This window comes from Hakea prostrata, chromosome 1 (assembly GCF_041222555.1).
Source record: "Hakea prostrata isolate BN-2017 chromosome 1, UWA_Hpros_2, whole genome shotgun sequence".
Classification (NCBI taxonomy): domain Eukaryota; kingdom Viridiplantae; phylum Streptophyta; class Magnoliopsida; order Proteales; family Proteaceae; genus Hakea; species Hakea prostrata.
Window position 1 is genome coordinate 57,919,572 of NC_142600.1, and position 26,272 is coordinate 57,945,843.

At 39.6% G+C, this 26,272-nt stretch overlaps 2 protein-coding genes across 2 annotated transcripts; both read left to right on the forward strand.

Moving 5' to 3' along the window:
• The first annotated feature begins 10,463 nt into the window (after positions 1–10,463).
• UVH1 (Restriction endonuclease, type II-like superfamily protein) lies at positions 10,464–18,718 on the forward strand. The gene is made up of 9 exons (XM_089141112.1): positions 10,464–11,579; positions 11,691–11,911; positions 12,096–12,184; positions 13,479–13,637; positions 14,398–15,192; positions 16,129–16,239; positions 16,451–16,711; positions 16,825–17,048; positions 18,078–18,718. Exons 1-9 carry the CDS (start codon positions 10,678–10,680, stop codon positions 18,286–18,288), a joined length of 2,973 nt encoding a protein of 990 aa, XP_088997238.1. The 5' UTR covers positions 10,464–10,677; the 3' UTR covers positions 18,289–18,718.
• Positions 18,719–19,826: 1,108 nt separating this feature from the next.
• On the forward strand, positions 19,827–23,002 carry LOC149029194 (cation/H(+) antiporter 15-like). The gene is made up of 3 exons (XM_089142567.1): positions 19,827–20,057; positions 20,170–21,138; positions 21,851–23,002. Exons 1-3 carry the CDS (start codon positions 19,827–19,829, stop codon positions 23,000–23,002), a joined length of 2,352 nt encoding a protein of 783 aa, XP_088998693.1.
• The last annotated feature ends 3,270 nt before the right edge of the window (positions 23,003–26,272 follow it).

The window sequence follows — 26,272 nt, forward strand, 5'->3', positions numbered from 1 at the left end:
ATCATTTTCAACTCAATCAATGCAATTTTTGGCTTTCAACAAACTATCTTTTGATTGGGGGGCATCATACACACAAGAACAAGATCCAACTACAATGCATCGGTTTAAAACCCGAGTGAGTTCCTTCAACACTTATTGTATTTCTCCGGAAATCCTTAAGTAAAGGCATCGGTTTAAAACCCGAGTGAGTTCCTTCAACACTTATTGTATTTCTCCGGAAATCCTTAAGTAAAGGCATCGGTTTAAAACCCGAGTGAGTTCCTTCAACACTTATTGTATTTCTCTGGAAATCCTTAAGTAAAGGCATCGGTTTAAAACCCGAGTGAGTTCCTTCAACACTTATTGTATTTCTCCGGAAATCTTTAACTAAAGGCATTGTTTCAAACAACTAAGACCTAATGCAACAGCGATTCAAGTGGCTAGCAAAGTTCAAGATGAAGTTAATTTCTTATTTCTTCAAAAGATCGAAAGAGGCCAGTATCAAAACAATTACAAGAGCTGGATACAATCTTCGGTCAAAAAAGAGAGTCATCATCAGTGACTGTCAGAAGTTATACAAGATCGACACAACTTTGCTAGAACAAACATATGAGTAAACCATTGGAGTGGATTCAAGGTAAAGAAGAGAAGAAATGAGGATTACAAAAAAATATTTCGGTATGCATAAAATCCTCCGCAATTTCATACTCTTTGTCCAGTTTGTCCAGGAGAAGTATGGTCCTCGACCAAACTCGCATTCAGGACAAGCTCGTCATAATTGACTTCTTCCAGCGGAGAATAAACAGGAGAATCTTCCAGATAATGCATAATATCTGGATCGGAAGGTGGAGGATCATTCTTATCCTTGGTCCAGTCGGGCGGAGGAATACCCAGGTCGGTAAATACTTCGGGATGGCAAACAGCTTTGTAGGGAGTCGTATCAAAATGAGGATCCTTCCTTAATATTGATTCCCATACTTCGTTCTCACCATCCCGATGCGCTTTGCAAGTTATAAGCATTCAGCATATCAACAAAGGGCTTATTGTGTAAATACTTGAAGACGCAGACTCTGCGAACATCAGTTGGAAGGGATTCGGGCAAAGGAACAACAGCTTGCCTTTGAGGTAACGTTTCAGATCCTTTGGCTCCTGACTTTCCAACTGTTCGCTCCAGTCCCCGGATCTTCTCCCTGGCATCATCCAAGTCCGACTGAAGACGACCAATCATCGAATTTTTTTCTCCTGCCACCTCCCAAGCTAGTTTCCGAAGGCGAGCAATCTCAACATCTTTAGCTTCAGAGATTTCCCAAAGCCTGGAAACTTCATTGCTCAACCTACTAAGCCTAGAAACTGCTTCCACTTGGTTGTGGAAGTTACCAGCAAGACTCCTGCAAACAACTTCCGAGTTAAGTAGGAGCAGAAGAGTAATTTTTCAGAATCAGAAGATTATGAAGAAAGACTTACATCACCAGTGACTTCGTAAATACTTCATCTGGAAGTTTGGAAAGAACTGCGCTCTCAGAAGTCATTCGAGCATCAGTACACCATTCCAACGCTCTGTCAAACTCGTTTGACACTAATTCAGGCGTAGGATGAGAAGGATGAGCTGCATCAAGAGAAGGATGAGCTGCATCACTTGTCAACCGACGGCTCTTCCTGGTGGCAAAATCCTCCGACTCGGAAGGAGAGGAGGAAGATGCCAAACAAGCACTAGAATGGGAAATAGGAGCAGCACCTGCTGGGACCACACCTTCATCAGATGCCAACATAGTTGCCTCAGATGCCCGAAGAGTTTCCTTCAGGGGTGCACCAACAGTCTCACCAGCAAGGGCATCGACAGCACCATCGGCAACGGAGTGATCAAGATCTTCCTGGGAAAGACGATCGATCACTTCGGGCAGAAGAGGTGCAGGGACGGCATCAATAGAAACTGTGGGAATCTGACTTGAAGATTCACCGACAGCAGTCGCCTTACGCCTGGAGGATTCACTAGCTGAAACCACCTCACTGGCCCCAACCACCACCGACGGAACGATTTTCTTGCAAGATCTTGCTCTGATAAAGTTCGGGTTGATCTTGGGAGCCACTATACAAACAAACAAGCCATATCAGTATAGAAATCAAACGACGACACAAAGAGGGAAAACCCTAGTTTTTTATCACTTCCGACAAACCCAAATAACTAAACCCCAAGTATAACTACTGTGCAGTTTACTCAGGGGGGAAGTGGGGAAAGAGATGAGCAATCAAGAAACTCACTTGTTCAAAAGTTGATAGAGCTATTGTTGGAGTACGAGGAATACGGAAGCAGGCCGAAGGACGAAAGGTCGCTTTAACACTTTAGCAAATCTAACTTGCAGATAGCACGAGAGATGGAGGGTACCCACGAAGGCTTTAAATAGCCTCAGGTACTAAGACGACGGTTGAAGGCTAAGGATAAACCGACGACCTAGATCAAAATGACGCTTCGAAATCCGCAGAAAGCAAGATCAACGGTCGGAGGGATGCCACATGGAAACATGTGGAAATGAGCACCTGACGCAGAGATACCTCCAATCGTCGCACCGCCATTAAAATAATGGATGTATTTCCGATACATTGAAAACAGTGAATGGTATACAAAAGCAAGAAAACGTTTGAACTTCGCAGAAGGGAAACGTGCGGACTTTGCAATAAATGATGTGGTGGGGAAGATTAATGCATCTTTCCGAAACACGTCTTCACAATATTTCTACAAGATTATTATTCGGCGAGGAATGTAAAGTTAAGTGATGAGTTTTATCATTTATACTTTGATATTCAAGGCAAGATTTCGGCAGGAGACGGGGAAATATAAAGGCCAACATGAAAAAGAAATGTCTATTCATTAAATAGGGGGTAAATCTTTACAACAAAAGATAACTCCCTAAGCCTCTTCTTCATTGTTGCCCGAGGGACCCTGGTCGGGAGGACTTTTCTCAGGATCTTGAGAAGAGCCTTCTTCAAGAACGGCATCGGCTGAGTCCTCTACAACAGCAATTTGAGACTCGGCTTGTGGTTTCTCCTCTGGATGTGCCGGCTCGTCAGCCAGGTATGCCTCATATTGAGGGTCAGCTGGAAAAGGATCATCTTCTTCCTGAGCCCAGTCCGGGAGATCCATACCAACTTTCCCGAAGACCTCTTTGTGGCACACCTCACGAAAGGGAGCAGTGTCGAAGGCAGGGATTGATGTGAGAATTCGCTCCCAAACATCGTTCTGCCCCAAGCGATAAGCTTGAATGTTGTAGATACCTAGCAGCTCGGAGAAAGGTACGCTGTTCAAGTATTTCCGAACACACTCCTTCCGAAGCTCTGGCTGTATATGCTCGGGCTTGCTAGGGATCGCCAACTTCAGATGCTCCTCGAGCTCCCTACTTTTGAATTCGAGCCTGTCACCAAACAACGTGGCAACTGCCTTTTGCTTCCTGGCCTCGCGCTCGGCAGCAGCGGCACGAATCTTCGAAGCTTCGAGGGCCTCCTTGAGGGAGATCACTTCTTCCTCATGCTTTTTCTGCAGCTCCACGGCAGCTGCAGTCAGCTGGTCTATTTCAGAATTGGCCTCGGCCAAATTCTCTTCACAGGTTTGCAGCAAGGAGCTGGTGCGACCAACCCGGCTCAATGCTTCCATGTGTTGATAAAAGCTCAACACAACATTCCTGGGAAGGCGGAAAATATCAGAAGAAGTCATAAGAAATTATGAAAAAATAAGTAAGCAAGAAGACCGGTACCTTGTAGATTGACTAACAAGGGAGACGTCATCCAGGGCTTCAAATTCCTGGCGATCAGAAGGAGCAAGACTGAGGGAGCTCCACTCTGCAGCTTTCTCAAGATCCCGAGTCACCCTGTCGGTCAGCTTCAGGGTCCACTGGGGGGTGAAGACCTCCTCACAATCCGTTGAAGCTTTGGATTTTTTATTGGAGGAAGCATCAATTGTGTCATGCCTCCTTTTGGTTCGGGCGGAGGAAGAGACATTGGATCTCTCCACCATCGGTTTTTTCCCTTTACCCGAAGCATCAGCTACGGGCCTGATATTCCTGATACCCTTATAAGAGGGGTCGGGAGAGGGAACAGAAGCCTCTTGATCTACGGTCAAGGCTCTAGGTGATCGTTGCTCGGTTGTCACAACGGCCCTAGCGGCCTTCACCCGCAGGCTCTCAGGGTTCATTCTTGGAGGCACTGCAAAGAAGAATGACGAGAGTCAGAATTAAAGACATATCACTTCAGTAAAATTAAATGAGGGTGGTTAGAAGCTCACAATGAGCCAAGCCCCAGTACAGAAGAATGGAGCTATACTCCACTTCAAATCCATGTATCTCTTGATACCATGGAATGGATTTGGTCTTCCTGACGGCTGCCTCGTCTTCTCTGGATAAGGGAAGGCCTCGGTTATTCTCGGAAGAAGAAGTACACCTCCTCCAGGCGGTTGGGAAGTTAAGATCTGATGGAGGCGCTCGACAGAAAAAGTATCGTTCGTGCCATTTTTTGTGGTTAGAAGGGCACGTTCCTTTGGCAAGGATGCTGCCACTCCAATCCAGTTCAGCCTTATTGCGTTTGGACAAAAAAACCCATCCGGGAGGATGGGAGATAGAAAGAACATGAAAATGTACAAAGAGAGAAAGAGATGGCGTAATGCCAAGTTTAAAACACAAACCCAAGAAGCCGACGATGAGACGCCAGTTATTGGGGAGGAGCATTCCGGGACAAATGTTCCAATGATTCAGAACTGCGGAGAACAAAGGATTAAAAAAGGGAAAGCGAACCCCGCTTTCCAGTGCATCTATATACAGAGAAAATTCACCCGAAAGGGTTGAATCAACCCTCTCATCAGGGTGGGGAGCCCTAACCTGATAAGAGGAAGGAAAATCAAAATCTTGGATAGCTGAAAGAAGGGTTTCCTCATTATAAATGGAGGGAACAGAGCCAGGTCCACCATCGGACCCGGAAGTTTGAGGCTGCCTAGAAGACTCGACAATCTTGGAAGATCCGGACTCGAGAAGGACGGGGAGAAGTTTCGGTTTTTCTTTCTAAACCTTTTTGAGAAACTTCAAAGCAAACTCGCGCCAGAGGACAGTTAGGGTTTTGTTATCACTATCCGACTGTTCGGGAGCAGGAGAAGCAAAAGCCTCACTGCTATTACCAACACTGGGTACCAGAGAAGCCCTATCGTCCGCCATTACTTGTTTCAGTAAACTACAAAAAGAAAAAGACCAGTAAACTTACTGATTCAGTGAGGGGGAAGCTTGAGAGCAAGAACGCGCGAAGCAGACAACGAAGGTTCAAATTCCAGACATGAAGAATGAAACCTACGAAGACAACGAACCACTTTTAAAACTCCCGCACGAGTGTTTGGGAATCTGAACGATCGAGATTGATTCAAAATCAACGATCAAGATTGAAAGACGTTTTGAAAGTTTGAACTCACGAATCCAAAATAGGCGTTCGGAAACCGTCGCTTGGATGACGTGAGCCACGACAGTTCAACTGCAAGGAGATACGTGGCCTTACACTCACAACGCTCGAGGAAAAGTGACCACCGCATTAAATGTGATATGACATTTAATGAAGCACGCGGAGATTATCACCTGACGACGAACCCAGTTAAAAACCAAGCCCTCGGGATCGACCGAACGCTTGGTCTGGGGGGCTCGTGATACGGAGAGATTATGATCAGACTGGGTTCATACCTGGTCCGACCCTCGACTCCGGTCGAGACGGAGAAAACCGACTTGCTCCCGAGCGAACCGGATCCAGAAGATGGCTTGCTGAAGAAGAAAGCTTATTCGGCTGCAAGCGTGCCCTAATCCTACTTATGGGTTAGGGTAATTACCCTAATGATGGCAGACTCGAATTGACGGCTGCGGATAATCATTATCGAAGGGATAACCATCACATAACCTAAAGGTTATCTCAGGAGTCCTCTACTAGTCCAAACTAGTAGAAGTCTATAGCTCAACGGATCTAACTGTTAAGATCCAACGACTACCCGAAGAAGGCTCAAGTGCATCCAACGAAGGAGATTCGAAGGTACACTCTATATAAACCTCACTACCATACAAGGTGAGGGGATCAAAAAAGAATACTATTTGAGACTCAGGTTCAGATACATACTGATAGACCTAAACTATCAGCGATCTGCTATCTAGATCACCTTTCCCAGTTCTTCATTCCTTAGCTCTGTGCTTCTAGCAGAGCCGTTTGTGATTAAGTTCATCAATTGACTTAGCCTTCGGAGGTGGACTCCCGACCCCAGCGGTCGGGCCACATCTGACGCTTTCGTTTTGCAGGTCATCACGAGGAAATCTAAGGGCTGAGCAGATTTTGGACGCATCAGGTTGAAAAGCTGATGCAACAACTCTGTCTTCTAGGCTCAACAACTCTTTTTCTCTCTGGTGGACGTAGGCAGGGTTTTGCCGAACCACGTTAAATCCCTCGTGTGCTTTGCTTGTGTTCTTCTCTGTTCATGGTTGTGCATCGATTATCCCTAACAAGTGGTATCTCCACCTTGGCTTGAATTCTGCAAACCACCTTGAAGAAAACCGTTGATGATGTCTCTCTGCAATTACCCGTCTCTGTGTATCCACCACACCTAACCGCATGGCCCACATCCCCTCCTGGAATGCTTTTGTTACCGCCATCACTAAACCAGCTTGGCGCACACCCCCCACCTGGGGTGTCTCGTACAGCTCATTGCCGCTATACAACGTGACGTAGCTTCATCTCTCCTGTCAGTGGGGAGGTTAGGTCAAGGTGGTTTATTCTCATTAGTGGAGGAGGGACAAGTCATTGATTCTCCATTAGTAGAGAATTGATTCTCCAATTCATTGCCTTAAGAATTCTAAGGGGTGTAAGGTGAGGTTTGGGCCTATATCCTATATAAACCCAACATTTCCTTGCATGTGGTGTGCAATTTAGACACTCTTCACTCTCACATTATTTGTGTTACAAAGTTAATTTCTTTATTTGATTTTGTCTAAGTGTTGTGCTCTAGCTTTTGGCTCCTTGAAGGGACTAGAAGAACTACTTCATCTTCTAGTTGGAGGTTGCTTTATTTTGGAGGTGGTGGTGCGAAGAACCCTTGGAAGTAAGGTGCATCAATTACCTTAAAGATAGCACTCAAGGTGTGACTCAGCTTCATTGATCGGTGATTTGTTCGGTTGCAACATCAAGCTCTCCGGATTGGCTAAGAATCTTCATCTTTCAATTGTGTTGCAATTTAATTCCTTGTATTTTGTAGAATTTGTAATACAATTACCCCAACATATTATGAATTGATCTATCCCTCAAGCCCAACCCCCATTCTCCTTAAACATACAAACTCAAACCCATGATACCTGTATTCTTCCCTCATTTTCTTTTTGGCCCCATACACAATTAGCCATTGCTTTCTTCACTTCCTCATGATATGACGTTGGAAGAGAAAAGTGTGACAATGTAAGGCCTTGGTCTTAAGGAGACCAAGTAATTATTTATTTATTTATAGAAAAGAGAGGAAATAGATTAGCATAAATGAGGATGTGGTTGGATCAAATGGTTGGGACTTTGCTACTTTGTCTAATCTTTTACCTGTGCATTTTATTTTTGAAATCTCAAAAATTAATGGTCAAAGGTAGGCATGATATTTGACATTGTTCGCTTATAGGGAATAAATTCTCCACTAATATGTTGGCTACCTCCATTAGTTGCTCTGGGAAGGGTACGAATATCAACTACCTTAAATTTTGGAAAAAAATTTATGCTTTAAAATTGCACCCTAGCTACAAGACCTTTCTGTGGAGAGTATTAAATAATGGGTTGTTTGTGAAAGATAGAAGCCATAAATGGAACCTGAAGGATGGCTTTTGCAAGTTTTGTAAATCTAACTCTGAAACTTTATGGCATATATTTCTCTCATGCAGCTTTTCTAAACATCTATTACCTGTTGGCCCTCTTGGACTAAGAGTGGAACAGTTGAGAGTTGATTCAATGGATCTGTGGATCAAAGTTTGTCGAAAATGGATCTATTGGATTTTTTCAGTATTAGCTATCTGCTTTTATTACATTTGTTAATGTTGGATTGAGGTGGAATTCTCTCAAAGAAAAGCTGATCCAGGTAAGGTCCTTAACACCATCTTGTTTTGGATGAAAGAACTTGGGGTGTGTCCTACCGAAGTACCTATTAATGGATGAGGAGAAAGGACATTTGGAAGTTGAAAATTCTAGTTATAATGTTAATTTCGACAACTTTATTTGGAAACTAATTAAAAAAAAAAAAAAAACTTTAATTAATGGAGGAAAAAGAACTCAAGAGGAGCTAGCTGTTTGTTTCAAGGAGAAGGTACCAATAAAGCATCAAAATGCATTGAAGCAGTTCTTGAAGGATTAGTTAGGGTGGAAGATTTGCTCCAATCTAGGTAAGGGTGTAAATGGATAACCGAAATCCGCTTCCAAATTCGCATTCGCATCCGTTTAGGGGTATCCGAATCCGTCCGGTTATTAATAGGATGCGGATGTGGTATACCCCTTTTTTACCGGTTATTATCCATTCAATAAAATTATCCGATTAAGTTACTTATTTAAATTTATTATTCTTATTTTTATAAATTTTACCTATGATATGTGACTATTTTTCTAGATTTTCTACTAAAATAACTACCAAAGTTGCTAAATTCTTAAATTTCAAACCTAATCCTCACAAATAAAAATGTAATGATGTAATCAGATAGTCGAAAACTTATATTCAATCTATATTTGTGCCCATTTAGAAGAATCTACTTAAGAAAATAATTATCCAATTATCATCCGAATCCGACAGAATCCATCCGAGAACCGATAGGATATTATCCGAATCCGTCCGAATATAATAGGATGCGGATATGGATATACCACTATTCGATCTGAATCCGGTCCGTTTACACCCCTAAATCTAGGTATTCTGTGTCAGGAGGTCTAGTCTAACTGTAGTGGGTTATTGGAGATAATTCCTATGCCTAGGGGAAAACTTGGCCTTTAGAGCTTACTCACATTTTGTCGTTTATTGTTACGTATTGTTTTGGTATTAGAATAGGTATACTCCGGTGGAGTCTAGTGGTAAAGACAAACTATCCGGGGCTTGACCTCAGTGTTGCGCATTAACCTGTGAATAGTCAAAGTTCAAGATCTCAACCAAGATTTCCATCTCGATCGTCCGTTTCTCAAAAGTATGAAAACACATTTTTAGGGCCTATTTGGTTACATGAGTGTAGAGATTTAGGGCCTGTTTGGTTACACGAGTCTAGAGATTTCAATTATCCATAAATTTCAAATCTATGGAGTCATAAGTCATAAAATTAACTGTTTGGTTGTGGAATAAAATTTATGGATTGATCCTAAAAAAAATATTTGGTCACGTGATTTTTGTGAATGCACAAATGTGTAGTGTTTTTATAGTGGCAATGAAATCTCTGGATTTCACCTTACACCCATAAATCTACAGATTCACGTTTTTAGTGTAAAAAGACGAATCTCTAGATTTTATGAATCTAGAGGTTTTCACAACCAAACGGGTATAAATCCCAGATTCATAAATCCAGAGATTTGAAATCTCTGGATTCATGTAACTAAACAGGCCCTAAAACATGCCCTTAGGGCTTGTTTGATTACATGAGTCTGGAGATTTCAAATATCTAGAAATTTCAAATCTATAGATTTTAAATCTATGGAGTTATAATTTACAAAATTAGATGTTTGGTTGTGGAATGAAATCTGTGGATTCATCTTAAAAAACTATTTGATCGACATGATTTTTATGTGCAAATGTATAGCTTTTTTGAAATCTCAGGATTTCACCCCTTACCCATAAATCTACAGATTCACGTTTTTAGTGTAAAAATGTAAATCTCTAGATTTCATGAATCTAGAGATTTTTACAACAAAACAGGTATAATTCTCAGATTCATGAATTCATAGATTTCAAATCTCTGGATTCATGTAACCAAACAGACCCTTATAAAATTTAGAGATTTCAAATCTATGGAGTCATAATTTATAAAATTAACTTTTTGGTTAACCTGAATCTATGAAATGAAATATGTGGATTTATCCTGAAAAATTATTTGGTCCATGTGATTTTTGTGAATGCACAAATGTTTAGCATTTTTATAGAAAGGTTGAAATCCTTAGATTTCACTCCATACCCATAAATTTATACATTCACGTTTTTTAGTGTCTAGATTTCATGAATCCAAGGATTTTCACAACCAAACGGGTATAAATTTCATATTCATGAATCCAAAGATTTCAAACCCCTAAATTCATATAATCAAGCAGACCCTTAGGAAATGGATGGTCGAGATCGAAAACTTAGTTGACATCTCCACGTTCGCTGTAGGTGCTGCATACACAGCACCTAAGCAATTTCCATCCCGAGGATATTTTATCTTTGGGGGTTAGGCTCGTTTATCCTAATCTGTTCCTTCTTTATGAGACCCAATTTATTGATCTCTTTTTTCTTTTTTGGTAAACAATTTCTTAGATCTCTTACTTTTGAGGTGCTTTGTAAAGTAATAATGCCCTAGCATGCTACTCCCGTCTAGATTTTGATTTAGAAGTCCCCGCGGAAATCCAAATTGAGAAATCCTTTCCCAGGTCCCAACTTCTTATAAGGTCGTCTTCCCGCCACCTCTGTGGCCGTTTGAGGGAGACGAGAGAGAGAGAAAGAGAGAAATGGTACAGTTCCACGAACACATCATCTCTGAACTCCTCGAAGACTCAAATGGAGGCCTCGTAATTCTCTCCTCCGGCCTCGGCCTTCACAAGCTCATTTCCTCTCTTCTCCTCCTCCACTCTCCTTCTCAAGGTACTCTTCTCATCCTCTCTGCAACTCCTTCTCAGCGTTCCGCCATCACCACCACCCTTCGATCCCTCCAAAATCCTATTAATTCTGATCCCACTGATAACCCTGATAACCCTAATACTATTCTCCCTTCCGAGATCACCTCCGACCTCTCCACCCAACACCGTCACTCCCTCTACACCTCTGGCTCCGTTTTCTTCATCACCTCCCGAATCCTTATCGTCGATCTCCTTAACTCCAAGGTTCCCACTTCCAGTCTCGCAGGTCTCATCATCCTTAACGCTCACACCCTTTCTGAGACCTGCACCGAAGCCTTCATCGTCCGCATCTTCCGATCTCTCAATCGCACCGCCTATGTCCGCGCTTTCTCGGATAGGCCTCAAGCCATGGTATCCGGCTTCGCCAAGGCTGAGAGGATCATGAAGTGCTTATTCGTTCGGAGACTGCATCTCTGGCCGAGGTTTCAAGTCTATGTGTCTCAGGACTTGGAGAGGGATCCACCGATTGTAGTGGATATTAGGGTTCCGCAATCGAACCTCATGAAAGGTATTCAGAAGGCTATTGTCGAGGTCATGGATGCTTGCTTGAAGGAAATGAAGAAGACTAATAAGGTCGATATCGAGGATTTGACGGTGGAGAATGGCTTGTCTAAGTCGTTTGATGAGATTGTGAGGCTGCAATTGGATCCCATTTGGCATACCTTAGGGAAGAAGACCAAGCAACTTGTTTCGGATTTGAAGACTCTGAGGAAGTTGTTGGATTATCTTGTCAGGTTGTTTTGGGAATAGCTAATTACTCATGAGTTACTTTTTGATTTTCTTTTCCTGGGTTAGTTGCATTCTTAGTAATGTATGGTGAAAATTTTGAAGTTTGATTTGGATAGGTATGATGCTGTGACGTATTTGAAGTACTTGGATACACTGAGAGTGTCTGAAGGTGTTCGGTCTGTTTGGATTCTCGCAAATTCCAGCCATAAAATATTCGAGTTTGCTAAAAAGCGGGTTTACCAGTTGGTGGGATCTGATGGTATTAAACTGACGCTGGAAGGTAAGAGCGGAGTGATCAAAAAGAGGAAGTTGAACGATAAGATTGATGAGAAAGAAGGTGATTTCCTGTCCTTGGTAATATTCCTATTTTATATACACTTTGTCCATTTAACTTTTTAGATTGGTCTGTCAAAATCAGTTCTTTGACTTCGAGTATACTTAAAAAACTGTTGCTGTTGCTCTGTTTTTCTTCTTGAGTTGGCATATGATGCTCATTTATTACTCATTGTGCTGCAATGTAGGAAATGGAGATTCTTCTCGAACAAGTTCAAGTAGCAAGGTTGTCCTCCAGGAAATTTTGGAGGAAGCACCCAAGTGGAAAACGTTATGTGTGAGTGAGTGAGTTCCTTTTCTTTTCCTTGAAGAGAATTGATGTAATCAATGGACTAGTAATGTTTAACTGATGGTTCAGGTGTATAAAAGGTACGAGACAGTTGAAGTACAAACACATGTTAAATGGTTGTTGGATATTATACAGAATGTTATTACATGGAAATTTGGTTCATTTTTGTATTAGGTTCATATTTTGGGTTTCCTTAAAAATATAAGTTAATTATTGATTATCAAATCTAACCTTAGAACTTAAAAAAACTTGAATCAAGGAAGAGAAGAAGAGCCTAACATCCATTTGGTCAGATTTCAGTTTCCTAGTCTGCGCTGCTTGTGGGCTGAGTTTTTGATTTATATATTTTACATCCCATGGTGATGGTGGAACGATGTCAACCTTATCTTTTTTTTGGGTAAGAATGTCAATCCTTGTCTTGTCTAAGTTTTTGTAAGCTTTATTAGTATCCTAGATGGTTTAAGAACTTCTCCAAAGGTGATCAACATTTGTTATAGTCAAGTCCCATTTTGTTTTTTATTCCAGTTTTAGTTAGTAACTGGTCTCCATATTGGAGTCTTGGGTTTGTCGGGAGTGGAGAACTATAAGTAGTCGTAGAGATGTACAGTTTCCCCAACATCTTCATATGAACTGAAAATATTCCACTTTCTTCTAAGCACTGTCAATTAATATTTTGAGTCTATAGTCACCGACAACAGTTGTAGCCTAAGGTCAAGGTATCGAAACAGCCTTTCAGCAAAAATTGCTTGAGAAAGGCTGTACAGAAAAGTTGCCCCTGGCTAAATTCTGAGATACAATAATCTGGTCGCCTAAGATTTTCTGATTTTCAAGTACTGGCTTTAATTTACTATACTTAATATCTTGGGTTGCCGCTCTGTTTTCGTAGTTGTGGTAGGAGTACCCTCTGCAGCCTTTGTATGTAGAATCCTGGGATTTTCTGTAGAACTACAGATTAAACTTATCGGAGCCATGGATCTGAATATTAGCTCAATCTAAGTATTCTGTATCAAAGAAGACGGTTTTTGCTGCAACTGTAAGGTTGCTCCAATATAACCAACCGTTCATGTTTGAGTTCAGAAATGGCTCTGTTAAAGCAGGGTAAGGTTGCATATGTTCTGTCCACAGACCTCGGTGGTGGGAGCCTCATCAACTGTTCTGTTTCAAACTATAAACTTTCTCCCAAGGTCTTCTATTAATCTGCTTTAGTGATCCTGGTTCTGCTAGTCAGTTCTGGTTCTTCAAGTTTGGATCTGTCAGTTCATTATACACTTATTTGTTGCAGGAGTTGCTAGTAGAGATAGAAGAAGAAAGACAAAAGCAAGCTGTTGGGGAGCTTACCGGTGAAATTTCAGACGTCGATGACAGCAATGTATTGGTAGCCTGTAAAGATGAACGCTCATGCCTGCAACTTGAAGATTGTGTCGTGAAGGGCCCACAACAGGTTTAGTATTACATTGGCTTCCATGCATAATTCTCTTGGTTATATGAGAGATGATGTGCTATTGTACTAATACAGTAAAGAGGAGGATTTATTATCTTTTAAGAATTAAGTTGTTCTTTGATTCTTGCTTCCTTTCGTCCAAGAGTAGGAAGGTTTATTATTTAACAATAATATGATCATTATTATCTTATAAAAATTAAGTAGTTTTTTTGATTCTTGCTTCCTTCTGTCCAAGAGTAGGGAGGTTTTGCTTGCAATGTATTCCCCTGAGTATCCTTGGTTTAACCTGAAGTATCTGCTTTCTCTTACTGCCATTGCCTGGGATTTACGTTCTCATAACTCATTCTTGAGATGGAAAAGGTCTATCTGTATATTGACTTTTCAGTTTCTCTTTCATAGTTTATGAAGTGATGTATCATAAAAGAAAAAAAAATAATAATAATAATAAAAATAAAAATTATGTACGTATTGTATAATAAGAATGAACTAGATCTTTAGAGTTTTCAATTATAGGATATTCTTGCAATAAATTCAATTAAAATGCTATGAGATGCAACAATGCAAGAGTAAACTTTTGTGGTAGATATGATATTCTACAATGGATAGCGAGTCTGTTCTGTTATCTAGCACCAGTGATTGCCTGCTTGTCATGTGTGGCTTGGGGATGTGTTATAACCAATGGTATACCTTTCTCTGTTTTTTGATGTGGCCAATTGATGAAGTCTAGCAGGTTTTTTTTTTTTCTGATTTAACTTTTTAGGTCATGCGAGAAGAGTGGGAGAAGTACTTGAGGAGCAAAGCGGAGCTACATGGCGTGCAAACACGCAAAAAACACAAATCTAAGGAGCCTAAAGGTTTTGGTATATTAAATGGTGTGGTTCCAGCCATGCCCCGGGAGGATTCAGAAACTGTAAGCATTAGCACACTGGAGCAAGTTGCACTGCTGGCAGCAGCATCAGAGATAAATAACACCACCACTGTTTGCACTGATATTTCTCAATCTCCTCCTGGAATTAGAGGACGTGGAAAGAGAAGAGGGAGAGGCAGGAGCAAAAAAGCTATGACAGATGTTAAAATTTCTAAAGGTAGTGATTATAATAGGACAGATGCAGGCGAAATGAAATCGGAAATATCTATCTCAGAAATTGAAGGGAGCAAAACTTATCCAGAAGAAGCAGATGGTTTACATGAAGGCATACAGAAAAATTCTGTTGAAAATAGAGTTGTTTTACGGAAGCACAATCAGAGTGTTAATGCCTCAGACACCAATGCTAAACCACTCCCACCAGTGCAGTTTTATGCCCTAGATAGTGATCAACACATACTTGACATTTTGAAGCCCTCAGTAATTATTGTTTATCATCCAGACATGGCTTTTGTCAGAGAAGTTGAAGTCTACAGAGCTGAAAATCCATCAAAGAAGTTGAAAGTTTACTTTTTGTTTTATGAAGATTCTACTGAGGTGCAGAAATTTGAGGCAAGTATACGGAGGGAAAATGGAGCATTTGAATCCTTAATTAGGCAGAAGTCATTGATGATGATCCCGGTTGATCAGGTTAGCTTTGCCCTTCAACAATAAGAGTTCTTGCACTTGGTTCCCAATTTTCCTTTTCTTTCCTTTCTTTAAATACTTTGGCTTGGGTAAATGTTAATACCTTAAACCTCCTGTTTGTATTTATTGATCCAATTGATATTTTTGGTCAAGATGGATTCCTAATCTGGGTGAATTCAGACTAGGATTACATGAAGCTTTTGGTTCATAATGTAAGATGATGGAAACACCCCATTTTGGATTATTGGTTGTATGACATCCTTGTACAGTTTATTTTCTCAATATCTATACAAGTAATAACTATTCCCACTGCCTGGGGGGGGGGTGTTATGGAGGATTATGGTGATTAGAAAATTATGAAGTAGGCGGGTTGAGATGGTAATAATCTTGGCTACAACTCATGCATGTTAAACATAAACTGACGACAGAACTGAAGGTCAATTGTTAAGATGGCTGATCATGACTCCAAGTTATTCAGATTGCTGAATACATTAAGATACCTGGTTAGCCCAAGGTGCATTAAGACAACCTGGAAATCAAGTGAGATTGGGTTACACCTACCTACTCTCCCGAGTTGCACCTTTAGGTTGTTATCTATTGTTCTTTTATATCGTAATTTCCTGGAGTATTGTATTATAGATTCTGGATACCGTTAGAGGACAAGCAGATATCATGATTGGTTGTGGCTAATGCACCAAAACCTTGCTGATGTTCTGTTGATGTAGCTGAATTGCGCGCTTGGGCCAGATCTGCTTAGATAGTTCTCAGAGAGATGACACCCATGTTGGTTTTACTTGAATTAATGTCTAAAGTTTTTCTGATTGCCTATTAAAAAGAAGGGAAAAAAAAAACATGTTTCATCTTTTCTTTAACAGAGTTTTACTTGCATTCTTTTTTCTATTTGAGGGCTAAGTGTTCCAAATTATTTTTTATTTCTAGGATGGACGTTGTCTTGGCTTGACTACTTCCAGTGAGCCACAAGCTCTAACCTTGCAGAACTCTGCAACTAGAAAGGCAGGTGGAAGAAAAGAATTGGAGAAAGAAATGCAGGTACTTGGTAGTTTGCTTATCTTGTAAGCTGTAGTTGTGCAAACTTCTTTTCTAATTCTCTTTTCTTGAATTATAAATGACAGTGTGGTCTTCCTGTGCCCCCCCCCCCCCTTCCTCTTTGTGCATGAAGAGTTGCTTTTATTGCATAAATAGAAATGTCCCAAAATGTAGATCAGAAAGGTTATTTATGAGTTTGTATTCTGTTTTACAGGTTATCGTGGACATGAGGGAGTTCATGAGCAGCCTTCCTAATGTTCTGCATCAGAAAGGCATGCGTATTATACCTGTGACCTTGGAAGTTGGGGATTATATCCTTTCACCGCTGATTTGTGTAGAGAGAAAAAGTATTCAAGATCTTTTCCAAAGCTTTGCATCAGGTCGCTTGTATCACCAGGTGGAGATGATGGTGCGTTATTATCGGATACCTGTGCTTCTAATTGAGTTTTCCCAAGACAAAAGCTTTTCTTTTCAGGTAATTTTAATTGCAATTCATTCTTGAAAGAATGTGTTAAGCACTTCTTTCCTCCCTCTAACTCTTTGTAAAGTTTGTTGGCTAATCTCATGTTGGTCCAAGAATTATTGCAGTCTGCAAGTGATATTGGTGATGATGTTTCACCAACAAGTATAATTTCAAAGCTGTCACTGCTTGTTATGCATTTCCCCCGCCTGCGCCTTGTATGGTCCAGAAGCTTGCATGCTACAGCTGAAATATTTGCATCATTGAAGGCAAATCAAGATGAACCTGATGAGAGTAAGGCTATGAGAGTTGGTGTCCCCACAAATGAAGGCATTGTAGAGAATGATGTGAGGTGTGTTGCATGGTCTTTATTAGGCTTTAGGTGCAATTCAGAAAACTACCCTTAGTTTATCCTTCTTTCCAATTGGTAATGACTTGGTAGTTTTAATTTTCTACCTCTTGCATTTCAATATGCTCTATTCAGGAGATCTTTAGTGGCACAAGGTTTGAAAATAAAAGCTGCTTTTAATGCCATATCCATCCCCCTTTGCCTTTTTAAATGGGACATCTTTTCCAGTGCTTGCTGATGGATGTCTGAGCTTTGTGCGCCCACCCTCTTTCCACTGCCCCAGCATAGACCTTAATTGTTAGATCCTGGGAAAGCTCTATCCACCCTATGACCTTCAATTAGTTTCTGTCATTTGGTCTAATTTGTAGCAGGAAAATTCATTTAGTTGCGTTTGACCTTTTTTCTTTTTTCAATTTTGTGGGTCAAGAGGGTAACGGAACTATGCTGGTTTTCTTGTACCCAGTTTAAAGTTTAATTGTGTACCCCACATTTTTTTCTTCTTCTTTCTACCTTATTAATGGATCAATTTGTAGGTCAAATGTGTGTTTAATCCGATTTTGCCCAACTGTTGGATATTGGTTTTCCAGTGTTATTTCTCTTTAGTCTGATCTGCATTTCTGACCCCGCTTATTATCTGTTTTGGGATTTACCTAGATTTTAAGTGAAAAGTAGATAGAACGGGAAGACCCTAGAGATTAAGAGTGGTCCCGGTGACCAAGTAGTGACCTTACGACAACTCAGTCTTAACCAACTAAATGGGGTCGGCTACTTGCTGACTGTACTTGTGACTTCAGGATCACCAGAATTAATCATGTTCAGCCCATTCTTTATGTTTTCCATAGACATATTTACATTTGCATCAATCAAAATTTCATCATAGTCTGGATTTTAGAATTTCTATAGACTTCATTTTCTGTTAGTTTGCGACCCCCAAGTGGATTTGATTTAATCTTGTCAATTTATTCTAATTCATGTTAGTGCTTTGGAGAAGTTAATGCTTGTAATATGACATTGTGCTGTTTTGTACTGCAGAGCCGAAAATTACAACACTACCGCGGTTGAGTTCCTGAGACGGCTTCCAGGTGTGACAGACTCTAATTACAGGTCTCTGATGGATGGGTGTAATAGCTTAGCTGAACTTGCTCTACTTCCTGTTGAAAAGCTGGCTGAACTTATGGGCGGTCAGAGAGCAGCTCAAACCTTGCGAGATTTTCTCGATGCAAAGTATCCAACCCTGTCTTGAACCTAAATTAGTTTCAACACATCAATAAGAGCTAGGGATGCACCAGTTCCTATTCTTGCCTTGTTATCATGTAATGGTGATGTGGGGAGAATGGGAGATAAAGAGTGTGATCTACTTTATAAGGTAAGCATCAAAGGTTCTAATTTCGGTATTTGTAATTGTTGAACACTGATCCTGAGATAATTTGATTGCAATAAATTGTTCCTTCCTGATCCTTGGATTGGTAAGCTCCGCGGACAGCTATGTGGTGCCACTTCGTTTTTATGTTAGGTGGTTGTCTTAGCAATCTTAGAGGTGTTCAAAGACAGGTGGCTGTAATATGTTCTCCATCGATTATAATGTAGATCTAGTTTCACCATGAACATTGTAATCTTATTAAATCGCATAATTTATGTATGATATCAAGAACTCTTTTTCTCTTGTTCCAACATATGTAAGTTTGCTTTGATGAAGGTCTGAGAAGGGGATGGAGGAGAAGGTTGTAAACATCATTTGATTGCACCTTATAGATGAAGCCTTACAATTGTAAAGTGAACGATTTTGTACTCCTTAAATGTATAAGAAAATAATACATGAAAGGCTTTTAGCAAAGTTATAGAGTATGGTTTTAGTTGACGATATGGGAAATTTAAAAGGGTATCACCCATGTGGAAACTGCTATTTTTTGGTGAAAAATGTGGATCCTGCTATTATGGCACCGAATTTGGTATGGCTGGGTGTCGGACATATTTGCCACTAATTTTCCTTGAAAAGCTGGTGTTTTTGCATCTTATTATATTACTCAGTATCGTATTAAAAAGATGCAAAATTAATGTTTCGCATCGAAAATGAGTGATATAATACAAAAATTGAGAACCGTTGTCTGTATAGGTGGTATTGATAGCTTATCTGATCTTGAAAAGCATACACAAAGAAAATGATATATTTATTCTTAGTGAATCTTATAAATGTAGAAAATATATATATATGTATATATTTAAAATTATTATTATTTTTTTATTATCATTTTCCTTGAAAGTCCAAATAGGCTTGGGGCAGAGAGGATAGTTTGGAAACTTAAAAATAGATTAGATGCTGGTGTTATAACTTTATCCCATTATTTTAATACTAAGGACGCCTAGGGATGTAAACGTAACAGGTTAGATTCTAATGGGTGTGAATGTAATAATGTGCGAATCGGGGATTATATTTGTAATTTGCTATGGTTTCTATGGTCATTGGGAGGTCAATGGTAAAGAAGAAAAATAACGAAGTAACGAACTCCTCCACTAAACCGGTTGTCATTGCCGGTTTTCAGTTTCTATGGCCAACCGCCCGTACAAAAACCACTCTTTTACCCCGTTTTCCTCTGTTCTTCCATTCAAACTCTCAATGTGGTTTTGAAGTTGTTTTCTCATTTTCCAGTCAGTGGATTAGCCGCCGGCCACACCTCTGAACCAGCCGGAGAGTCACTTTTCCCTCCCTCCCTCAGGATCTCTCTCTCTACCTTGAGATTGGAGATGGAGAGCGGCCAAAGAAGCACAATAGGTACCAGAATGATGGAACCAGAGGAGTTCTGGGCTTTCTTCAACTACCTAGGGAACAATACAAACACACAGACCTGCCTCTCCAATGAAACCAGCTCAGGTGGCATCTTGTATGGCCATTCCCAACTCACTTACTATGTCCCTCTCCTAATTCTGCAGATGTCCCTTGCTTCTTATACCATCTTATTCACCTCCATTGCTCTCAAGCCTCTTGGCCAACCTCTTATGGTCGCTCAAATCTTGGTAATTTTCATTCCTTTCCCCCCCCCCCCCCCCTTTAATTTAAACATACTGGTTCTCTTATATTTGTGATGGCTTGATTGATCATTTGATTAATTGATTGATGACTGATCAGGGTGGAATTCTGCTAGGTCCTTCATTTTTGAGTCAAAGCAAGATGATAGCAAGAGCCTTGTTTCCATTAGAGAGCTTCTTTTTGCTGGATTTAGTTTCATTAATGGCTATCATGTTCTATTTCTTCTTGATTGGAGTATATATGGATACATGGATAGTTAAAAAGATTGGAAAGAAAGCATTTGCAATAGGCATCTGGGCTGGTCTCGGTTCTATTATTCTTCCAGTGTTTGGTTTTTATGCCATGTATGATCATATCACTGATGCTTCCTTGAGAGACTCAGTTGGATTTATAACGAGAGCACAAACTCTCTTTACATTTCCTTGCATTGCTCGTTATCTCTATGAACTCAACATCTTGAACTCAGAATTTGGTGCAGTTGCATTGTCTTCATCAATCGTCGGTGGTCTATTAAGCTTCTTATATATACTTTGGCACATTGGTGGCTATGCCATCAGTCTCAAAGCAATTTTCGAATCACTTGCTTTTGTATTTGGTATCATCTTTGTGGTTAGCCCAGTTTCATTGTGGATGATCAGAAGGAACCAGGAAGGCCACACAACTTCTATTTGTTCCATTCTCGTAGCAGTGATAGTTTCTGGTTTGGCGGGTTATTTCATTGGCTTACATATAGCGTGGGGTCCTTTTATTCTTGGCTTAGCTATTCCTCCTGGACCTCCATTAGGAGCAGAACTAATAAAAAGGCTTGAAGTGATTGTTTCATGGATTCTTATGCCAATCTTCTTCTTGAAAATTGGTTTAGCAGTGAATATATATAGCATGCGATGGGAAAATATCAAGAATATTGGATTGATAATCCTTGTTGGCTGTTTCGGGAAATCTAGTGCAGCCTTCATTGCTGGCCTCTCCTGCAAGCTACCCTGGTTGGATGCTCTCTCCATTAGCCTTGTCGTCAATGTCAAAGGTGTTCTTGAGCTCACCATTGTTAAGGGACTAATGAGAAAACAGGTACACTTAACATCAAACTCAAATACATTTCTGTTTATGTTTGGGTCTTTTACCACTAAGTTGTCAAATAATATCTTTACATATTTTCTCTTTTATTAGTTGACACATTTGTTTTCTAGTGAGGGTAATAGTGTCATTTCATGCGCCTGGTCCCAAAGAGGTGGCTTAGTTCAGGAAGCCCAATACCTCATTTGAGATTATAGAGTTTAAATCTCCTTGAAGCCGGGTTTCTTCCTATATATATAAGCTCCCCCGAAGACGGAGTGAGATGCACATACGCTGGCCTGGGCATCTCAGTTAAAGAAAAAAAAAAATGCTGACGACGGACCTTTTGATAATGGTATATTGATATGCTAATAATGTCATTTTATTTTTGAACACCTTTTGGTACTTCAATCTTAAATAGCTTTTTGAATTTTTTTTCAAAAACCCTTATTTCTCGAGTCCGAATCCTCTTCATCCCTGACTTGAATAATTTTTGGGTTCGAATCGCATAACTATTATAAAAAAGGGTAGCCCAGTTTCATGTGTGAGACCCATTCTCTTATACTTCCCACCAAAATTAGACTTGAAAAAGGTGTCAAATTCTAAATATACTTTTGTTTTACTTATTTTTATCAGCTATTTTTCTTTTATTATTGTTATTCTTTATAATTTGTGGTTGACCTACAATCAAACCAACTGATCATCTAAAAGCTTGTTATGTGGGCAGCTAGTAAACTATGAAAGCTTTGTAATGACATGCACATCCATGCTGATCATAACAATGGTGATCACATGCCTACTGAAAGCAATCTATAATCCTTCAAAGAGGTATCTTGTTTACAACAGAAGAACTGTTATGGACACCAAACTCAACGATGAACTGAGACTGCTGATGTGCATCCACAAAGAAGAAAGTGTTCCTCCTCTTATTAACATTCTTGAAGCCACTAATCATGTTCAGCAAAGCCCCATTTTCACATACGTTCTCCATTTCGTAGAGCTTGTTGGTCGTGCAACCCCATTACTCATCTCTCACAGATCATCTTTGCATATTTCTGGCAATTCTCAAGTCTCTAAAAGCATAGTTAATGCTTTTTCACTCTACGAAGAGATGAACAAAGACACAATCACTGTAAGTGCTTTCACAGCTATCACTCCAGCTTCTGGAATGCATGATGATGTCTGCAAGTTTGCACTTGAGAAGAGGGCTGCCCTAGTAATTCTTCCCTTTCATGAGCAAATGGTTGGTGAAGGAAGTATCTCACAGAAATCTAGAACTATGAACCTGAAGATCCTAGAAAATGCACCTTGTTCAGTTGCAATCCTTGTTGAAAGAGGGCTTTGGAGCAATTCTAGAACAGTACCCACATTAGCTAGTTGGCTTTCATATCGAGTTGCTGTGCTGTTCATGGGTGGTCCTGATGATAGAGAGGCTTTAGCAATTGGAACTAGAATGTCTGGAAATGCAAATGTCAACCTCTTGTTAATCAGAATCCTTTCAGACACTGATGATTTCGAAGAGAAGAAAGAAGAAACTAAGCTTGATAATGATATTGTTAATGCATTAAGGAATAAAATGGCTGATAACGATCGGTTCAGATATGTTGAAGAAACAGTGACGGATGGAACTGGGACTGTTCGTGCGATTCAGTTGCTGAGGGATGATTATCAACTTATCATGACTGGGAGACGCCATGATACAAACTCACCAGCTACAACAGGACTTGCAGAGTGGAATCAGTACAAGGAACTAGGAACAATTGGGGACTTATTAGCTTCTCCAGATCTTATGATTGATGCTATGATCTTGGTGGTACAGCAGCATTCAACTCAAAGAAGAGTCATGGTCACCATTGAAGAGTTCCTCGGTCAAGAATGACTTGCACTTCTTATGTGAATAGATGACAGGTCCAACTCTCCCTGTGGTATATATAATATTCCTCTGACTCCCTAATATAAAGTAATCAATTAAAAAAAGAAGAAAACGACAGTCTGTTCAGTAGATATTAGACAAATGGTACATGATATGATTTATGTTAAGAAGGAAAACATGAGGAAAAAACAAAGAAGAAGAAAGAATAGAATAATGGTTGAGAAGAAACTCCCAATCACCAATCGAGAGTTGAGTATTTTATGTCTAGTGAGAGATGGCTTAATTGCAGGGGCTACAATTATGATGAGTCTGCATCTTTCAAGGATATGTAGTCATGTATGTGATTTTCATTTGGGCTGTGCTGAATGAATAGAAATTACAAGAAAAAAGTTAGGGAAATTTTAAGAACACCCCAACATATATGGTAAAAAGTAGAGACATTCCACAAGTATATATATATATATATATATATATATATATATATATATATATATATATATTTTTAAAAGGAAATGTTTTCTCAACCATTTTAGGGATTATTAAAAGATAATTTTTACATCACTAATGAAACTGGAAGGAATTGATTGTCTCATGAGAACTCTTAGCATTTACAAGTGGAGAATTCATATGAGGGGATACAAAAGATCTTGCAAACACCTTTGCCTTTTGGGCTTTGTAAAAACCAAAATCTGCCAATCCAAAGCTTCCATCTGTTCCATACAAACTTTGTTTCTACACGGAGATTTAATGGGAGGAGAACAAAGTGATAGAGAGCACCATGGCTTTTAGGGTTTGTAAAAACCAAAATCTAAGATGGTAATCGGCAATTTCATACCTTGAAATATCAGGAAATTTTCAGTGCCGCCCCCTGTGGCATCCCCTAAAATTAATGCCACCTTCTGAGGTATCCAATTTATTAGTCAGAGCCATTGTTACTTAACACTGTTAATCATTAGTTCATTTCTACTTGTAGATTTCCAATGTTACCCCCACATTAAACCATGTAATGACTTAAAGCCCCACCCTGCTAGCCCCTAACATCCCCACCCCTAACTTGTCTCTGAATCCTTTACGCACAAGGAACTAAAAATTCCAATCCATATGGTTGGATGTTTGATATGTATCCAATCTAAAAACAAAGTAATACTTCCAGTTGGTAGTGCCTACAATGGTTTGCCCCCTGTGGTTTGCCTGAACCTGGAATTTCCCGTTGATAGATCTCTCTCCTCCAAAGAAGGGGCCTTTCTTGGTGGATGAGATCAAAGGAATTATTTTTTTATGTTGATGAGGATTTGGCCCTAGCACTAATGATTTTAACGCCACCTCCATCAAACGATTACGGGAAATTACCGGTCTGACCATTTGTCATGCTATCAGATGTTTTTGGCTACTTTCTGAATGCTAGATGAGTTGAAACTTTCAAAGCTCACTTATCTTAGACCACCTTTAGTGATTTTTGGCCCATTGTGTTTGGTAACTTTATCTATCGCTTTATAGCAAAATTATTGGCTAACCGCTTGAAGCATGTCCTTCCCAAGGTGATAGGGATAAATCAAACCCCATTTATGGAAGGCAGGTAGAGCTGTGAAGATGTCCTTTTATGCCAAGAGATTCTCCTAGATTATAGCATTCAAAGGGGCCGCCCTCGGTTCACCATGAAGATTGACCTTTGGAAAGCCTATGACTCCGTGTAGTGGAGTTTTCTCTTCTCTCTGCTAAGCAAGTTGAACTTCCCAGCCACCTTTATCTTTGGGTGGTTAAGTGTGTTGTGAACCCTAGTTTTGTGATATTCTTAAATGGTACGTAGTCTAATTGGTTCTGCGCCAACAGAGGGCTTCGTCAGGGGTGCATACATATTCATTTTCATATCATATTAGGGTAAATTGATATAAAACGATTATAAACACATGGAAATATAGTAAATTAATTGTCTAAAAAAATATGTATGAAATCAACTTATCAAATTACCCCCAACTTTAACATTTGCTAGTCCTCTAGCAAATATCAGGATTAGACAAACTCTCATTTTGATTAAATATTCAGTCTTAGTCAAGTTCAACCATAATTCAAAGGAATGTATAAAATAAGCTAAATAAAAGATGGGTAGATAGATCACAAAGTCAAAATTTTGACCCGTGTGTGTGTGTGTATACCTTAACCAATCAAGTGCATGCATATTTGAGATCCCAAATTCAACCGATAACTCCCTAGTTTCAAGGTCAATTCTTACATGTTCAGCCTATCATCCCTCTCTCCACTAATGAAGAGCAATCACTTATCCAAGGTCAAGAGGACTTGTGAAGGTGGAAGAAAGTAGAATATGGCTAAAATAGATGAAATACATATATGGAAATGATAACATTGAAGCATCAAATTCTTTTTTCTTTTTTCTTTTTAGCAACGGCGCCAAAGATAACAACGCAAGTGTACGCTGTCGTAACAAGTAATATAATGATAAAAGATTGTTCCCTCGAGGACTATAGATTAAGTACCAAATTAATTATACCAATTTTATTCGAACAAATAATAAGGAAGAGAATTAAGCATTCCCACCCTTTGATCCATCTTTATAATTTGAGAAATATTTTTCTGATTGATAGTTGAGATTCCCTTCCCTATCTACTAGACTTTCTTGAGTAACAATAAAAATTCCCTCAATTGCTAACCCACTATATTTCTTTGTGGGTTAAAACAACTAAGAAATCATTAAATTCTATAGATTCCCATGTAACAACTACACAAACCATGTAAGTATATTTCTATCCTACATGTAATTCATGACTTTTACTCCAATGAACTAAACACATAAATCCCTCTCAGTTCATTATGATTAACAAATAAGTTGATTAGTGGCCAATTAATCAAAAGCATGGCAAATAGAAGTAAAAACTCAATCAAAGAAAACAATATTCAAAATTATATTGATGAATTCAAGAGTGGAAATTCAAAGATAGGCTACATCTGATCCCTAGAAAAATTAAATTAGTTCATACTAGAAATTAAAAACATCATAAAAGAGTTCAAGAACATTGAAAGAAGATGAAGAAAAACTTATTCCCAAGCCTCAGATCTCCAAAGTCATCCATCTCTAAAATTCGACCTCTACGCTCCTCTAAAGATCCAAGAGGGTTCTCTATGCTCTTCCCAAGGCTCCCCAAAATGTTCTCCCCTCTTGTTGGAGTATGCTCTCCCTTTTATAGAGTAATTACCTAGATTAAAGTCAGAGTTTGAATCAAACTCAGAGTTTCTATCTGACTTAACCAAGGAGTGTTTTGA